This window comes from Capra hircus, chromosome 21, assembly GCF_001704415.2.
Source record: "Capra hircus breed San Clemente chromosome 21, ASM170441v1, whole genome shotgun sequence".
In the NCBI taxonomy this organism is placed as follows: domain Eukaryota; kingdom Metazoa; phylum Chordata; class Mammalia; order Artiodactyla; family Bovidae; genus Capra; species Capra hircus.
The window spans coordinates 57,214,725-57,220,724 of NC_030828.1; the positions used below are offsets into that span (position 1 = coordinate 57,214,725).

The 6,000-nt window shown below is 57.6% G+C and overlaps 1 protein-coding gene across 2 annotated transcripts in view; it reads right to left on the minus strand.

Moving 5' to 3' along the window:
* The window catches only part of ITPK1 (inositol-tetrakisphosphate 1-kinase), a 155,592-nt gene extending 150,533 nt beyond the window's left edge, over positions 1-5,059 (minus strand). Inside the window, exons 1-3 of one of the 2 annotated variants that reach the window (XM_018066174.1) lie at positions 4,965-5,059; positions 4,271-4,502; positions 1,034-1,174 (exon numbers count right to left, since the gene is read on the minus strand). In XM_018066174.1, the coding sequence (XP_017921663.1) occupies positions 1,034-1,174; positions 4,271-4,365 (236 nt within the window). In that variant the 5' untranslated portion in view covers positions 4,366-4,502; positions 4,965-5,059. The remainder of the gene's footprint in view (positions 1-1,033; positions 1,175-4,270; positions 4,503-4,964) is intronic. The other variant, XM_018066175.1, reaches the window with a different exon arrangement.

A 6,000-nucleotide genomic window follows, 5' to 3' on the forward strand; every position in this document is an offset into this window, starting at 1 on the left:
CTGGCGGTCCATCTTCTCCCACAGGAAGTCCAGTTCGCCCCCGCAGCAGGCTGGTGGAACGTGTTTATTTGAAAGGCTAAGTATGGACAGTCCCAGTGTGCAGCTGCAAAGGATACTTAAGTCAGTACCTCCTCCCACCCCCATGCCCTCAAAGTGGTGCCAGATCCAATCATTAAGAGAAACGGGAGAAAAAAAAACCCACTCACAGACCAGCATCACTTAACCCTGGAAACGATTCTCCTTCCTCCCCACTATGAATCTCCCCAAAGAATCCCAGTACAGAACCACACTAAATCCTCCCAGCAAAAAGAACGAACCTAGAGTCCTTCATTTAAAGAAAGGAATGGGGACTTCCCTGGCAGTCTAATGGATAAGACACAGCGCTTCCACCACAGGGGGCGTAGGTTTGATCCCTGGTTAGGGAACTAACATCCCACATGCCTCGTGGCATGGCCAGAAATCAAAAAATTTTAAACATTAAAAAAATTAAAAATAAAGGTATATAGGCCCTGAGGGTATGGGCCACCCGAGAGGCCAGGTTCTTGTCAACAGCAAACTCCCAGCTCCCTCCTCCTGCAGCCTCCCAGAACCCCCGGCCTAACCTGGGCAAAGAACTTATTAATAAACAAGGCAGCCACATCCTCAGGTGTAAAGGCCTGGGGTCTGGGCTCAGGGAAGCCCTTCACTTTGAATCCAAGTCCTTCATATGGCCTGAGCCTCAGTTTCCCCATTCTGCCACCCTGGGCTGCTGGGAGGATGATGTGAGATGAGGTTCCAGGAAGGAAAGCGTTCAGGTCAGCTGACGTGATGGTAAAGATGGACAGAGGACACATTTTACACCAAAATGCTTTGTGACGTCGTGTGTCTTTCCACCACAGCCTGTACCACAAGTTCAGCTGCAGGAAAGAGGAACGGTGAGACGAGACGCTGGAGGGCTGACACAGAAAACGTGGACACAGCGAACCAGGTCAGCCAGCACGTCCGCACGGGCCACCGTGGAGAACTGAGAGCATTAAAAAAAAAAAAAAATTACCCGACATTTTCAACTAACAGCTTTACTTCTCGGCTTCCCCTCTGAAGTCGCTTCTGCGTGCGAGGAAGACTTGAGGCTGCTCCAGGGTGAGGGGAAGGGGCCGGCAGGCGGGAGGCCGAGGGGACACAAGCAGAGCCATCCCTGTGGAGAGGGGGAGACTCACAGGCAAATGTCGGGAACGAACAATCCCTCAAGAAACAAGCCAAGTCAAGGCCCATCTGTCAAGGAGCCAGAGGGATTTTCCTTAAGACACAGCGCTTCCACTGCAGGGGGCACAGGTTCGATCCCCAGTCTGGCAACTGACATCCCACATGTCTTGCTGCGCAGTCAAAAATTATAGAATTTTTAAAATTAAAAGAAATTAAAATAAAGGAATGTGGGCCCTGAAGGTATGGGCTACCCTAGAGGCCAAGTTGCTGTTAACAGGAAACTCTCAGCTCCCTCCTCCTGGAGCCTCCCAGAGCCCTGGCCTAATGTGGGCAAAGAACTTATTAACCAACAAGGCAGGACCAGGCTGTGAAGGGGCGGCCCTCCCCCCTGCTAAGGTGTCCTGGTGGAACCTGCTCCAACGGTCCACGGTCCACAAACACCTGCAGGGGGCGATGCTCCTTGGAGAGCAGACAGGACGCTTGCTGAGGCCACAGCTCAGGACCGCAAGGAAGAATCTCCGAGACAAAACGGCAGCACCCCCGTGACGATGATGGGGGTCCACCCATTCTAGCAGCTGAACAAAAGGAACAGAAGGATGGAGCCTGCCCATCTAGTGCCTGTGAAACAAAGGGGCTGGGCAGACAAGATCTCCCTTCCGGTCCTAAGATTTTTTTTTTTTTCTTACAAGGCCTGACATTTGGCTAAACAGCTCATCCCGCTGAGTTCAAGTCATCCTCTCCAGCGCTGATACTGCCCCAAACATTCGCAGCAGGGCCTCAAGCCATTTTCAAACATCTCTGGACTTTTTCACTATGGAACTCGAGGTTGATTCATCACCCATCCAAATGGGAACCCCACGTGACAATGTTCATCCACAGCCCCGCTCGGCCACTGAAACAGCACCAGCATTCACATCACACCCACCAGCGGGCAAAGGACTCTGGCCACTCTAGGTGGGAGTACTTTGCACCCAGTACAGAAACGCAGCCACCAGGGGGCGCCACCCTGAAAGTATCCATAATAAAGGAGAGAAGAAACAGAAAAATTCTTTTCGGTGTTTTCCATTCCTTCCTAAGCTTAAGGGACAAAATAGCTAAAGCTCCCCTGATGAAAACACAAAGTGGGTTTCCTGAGGTTCTCGAATGACCCAGATATTTCCCTTCCTCTCTTTGAAGTCAATATTTTGGCCAGAAGAAGGCAACTAGACTTTGAACGCAATCACTCTTTCAGAGAAATGAACACTCCATGCTGGAGCTTCCCCAGAACGGCTGACATCACAGCTTGCCCTGAACCCCTCAGTGTTTAAGGGCAGGAGGGTCTCTGGGGAGGGAAAGGCAGTCTGCAAGCCTGAGGACCCAGCCACGAGTCTCAGTCTCGGTTGGAACTGTGTTGCGAGAGTCTCCTAATTACCAAGCAAAACATACCAACCAGATGACAAGCCTCGTGCTTCAGCTGCAGGCACAGGACGACACAAATAGAGAAAGACCTCAGGAAAAAGGGTGCAAGGTATCAGTGGGGATTTCCCAAGTCTCAGATGACTGCAGGGGGAGCTCGGGCACCTACCAGGTTTCAAGAACACGTCAAAGGGGTTTCTGCACATTTCTTCAGTGTCTAGGGCACATCGTCCACATGTGTGTGTTCAAGCGCCCCTTTCTAATGCTGCAAAAGTCCTCACACTTCCAAGGCTCTGGCTGCAAGTTCCTCCCCGTTTCCTTGTGAATTCCCCGGTCATTTGGCATGCCCTCCTGAAAATGAAAAGCGTGCTTTCTCCCAGGGAAGCCAGCAGGAGAGAAGGCAGCCAACTCCATACCCAGACCGAGGGATGCGCAACCAGGAGCCGTTTTAGACAAGGTGTGCCCCTCTGGCTGCGGGGAGCAGAGCGCCTGCAGGGCTGGAACAGGCCAAAGAGCAGCAGGCCCTGGGGACAGGCATGAGAGGGGCACAGAGGTGCTGTGCCAGCCTGCACAGGCCAGCTCAGACCAGCCATTCGCTCCGTATGCCAGGAGATAAGGAAACTCAATTGTTCAATTCATCATTATGTTTGGTGACCCAAAAGGGACAAAAATGCAAGGGGGGCCCATTTTTGAGAATCAAATCTGCCAAGTGGAGACACGGTATAACAAAAGGTTTTCCACCTGGAGTTTGCAAAAGGCTTGGCAAGCCAGATTCTCTTAGGCTTTCACTGAGAACCGGATTTAACTACGGGCTACTCAGAGGCAAAGCCACCATAGGAGAACAAGGTGAGGCAAAGCCGACCCAAGACTGGATGCATCTGAAATGGACTAAGAATGTGATCCCATCTTATTAAAACACCTGGAGTCTCCACCACTAAGGAACTGCATGGGGTGGGGGGTGGGGACCTCGAGGGAAGAAGGCCATTCTACACAAGCGTTTACATTCTGCACCAGCCACTCCCTGGCTGTGGGACCCCGGGTCAGGTACCCGACGTCTCTGCGGATGGATTCCCCCCTCTCAGACACGTGGCCCAGAATCACCAACCCAACCAATTCTCAAGGCTGGTGCGAGGCTCTAATGAGACAGCAAATCACCTACACGCCAAGTATTGCTACTCGCTTCAAAGAGGCTTAATCCAGCGACATGCAATGACAGACTCTTGCAAAGAGAGCTGCGCCGGCGGGGCACCTAGTAGGTGGTCCGCAAACACACAAACATGGGTGCCCTCCTCCACGAAGAGAAGGGGGACGAAGGAAGAGGGCCACTCCAGTCCAAAAGTAACCTCCAGCCACAGGCAGACAGCGCGGATTCCCCCCATTTCCCTGGTCCCTCTGCCACCTTCAGCAGCGCTCCCATCACGCCCGGGGGAGCCACGGGTCTCCCCACCCGGGGTCCCTGTGCACCTGAGAGCCCTGGTCCTTGCCACACCGCTCGTACTGCCCACCGCTTCCCTCGAACACAGCCAGCGGCCACCACAGCCACCTGGCTACTCGGACTCAGGGTCCCCACGCACCGTTTCTTCCCGTTTCGCTCTAACCTTCGGAAACAGCCCCCCGCCCCCCGAGGCTGAACCTGGGGCTCAGGCCGGGGGTCCCCGGGAGGTGGGGGGGCCGGAGCCCCGTCCCTCCTTACCTGCACAGCTCGGCGAAGGCCTGGAAATTCAGCTTCTTTATTTTCTTCTCGCTCAGCCAGTAGCCAACTCTCTTCCCTTTCAGAAAGGTCTGCATCTTCCTCTTCGGGCGGGGAGCTCGGGTCCGGAGGAAATCGCCCACAGGCCGAGTCTGGCGGCCCGGCGCGCGCCGCGAGCGTGCGGGCACCTCCTCCCGGCGGCGGGGACGCGGAACGGGGCTCCGGGCGCGCAGTCCTGCCGGGAGGGGCGGGCCGGGGCGGGGCGGGCGCCCGGGCGGAGGGAGCGGCGCTCAGCGCGGCATTCCACTGGCTGCCACCGTGCCGGGGGCCGCCCGCGCCGCCGCCGCCCACGCCCCCGCCGCCTGCGGGGCTCCGGGCGCGCAAGTTCGCGAGCGCCGGGCCGGGCCGGGGAGGAGAGGAGGCAGGCCCTCCCTCGCCGGCGCCGCCCTCCCGGCGCTCGGAGCCGAGCCGCACGCCCTCCAGCGGCGGCCACCGACGATCGGCCCCCGCGCTCGGGCTGCGCGCCGCCCCCAAGTCCCTCCTCCCGGCCCTCCCTCTGGCTCACGATCGTGGGGGGCCCTCCCGTCCGAGCCCCCGGCGGCGCGTTCGGCCGATCCGAGCCGAGCGCGTGCCCTTCCCGACGCGCTCGGACCCCGGCAGGGCGCACGCGGCCGCCCGCGCCCCCCGCCGTCCTCACCCGCCGCCGCCGCCGCCACTTCCTCCTTGTCCCGGTCCTCGCCCCGGCGCGCGGCACGCCGCCGTCGCCACCGCTGCGCTGACCCGGCCAGCCGGCCCGCTGGACCCCGCCGGGGCGGAGGAAGCGCGAGAGCGTCGGCCGCCAGGGGGCAGCACTGCCCGCCGCCTCTTAAAGGCGCCGCGTCTTTCCCCCCGGGTCTGGTTCTTTGGTGCGTGTTTGTGTGAAAGGTTCAGCGGTGAAGACTGGGGGACGGAGGGAGCAGGGCTGGATTTAGGGCGATCCTTGCCAAGTGCTTTTACTTTTTAAAGGGACGAGAGGAGCCGCGGTGTGGGCACTCTCTGCCTGTCCTTTCGGAGTGATCGAGCCACTTGAATTTCATTCATCAAAAGCATCTCAGTACCCTGAGCAGTATTCAGCCCCAACTGCAGCAGAGGGCGCGAGAAAAGCGGGGGGCGGGCGGGGGTTGGCGCGGCAGATGCAGATACTCGATGAGATCATCTGTCTTCCCCGGAGGAGACAGACCCAGGCCCAGGATGGGGGCCCCTGGGGTTGGGGACATAAACACCCAGGGGCCTTCTCAGGCTTAAGGAGGTTAACCACTAGACACACTCTGGGTTCCCTCCAATGGAGAGGCAAGGAGGGGAAAAACTAGCAGCTCAAGCATCAGGGTGGCTAGCACCCTTGGTTCCCCTGTAGGGCCCTAGGGGAGCATCCTACCTTCAAAGAGCTTGGGCAAAGTGGAGGCCACCGCAGGAGAAATGAATGCGGTGGGGTGGGGTGGAAAGGGTCTCCAATTTTCAGGGAAGACATTTAAGCTGACCTTGGAAAATAAGGATGAGGTTGACAGGCCTGAGAATTGGGGGTGGCTTGAATAGAGGCAGGGAGAACTGGAAGAACCAAGTTGTTAGGGGTGACCAGACTGGAGCCTATTCTCTTAAGGCCCAGCCCTAAGGGCCTGCCTTCTTCCCCTAATTACAGCTTCCCCATCCCTCTTCCTGCAGGCCTTCCCAGCTGCAACTAGGTGAAGCTTGTCCAC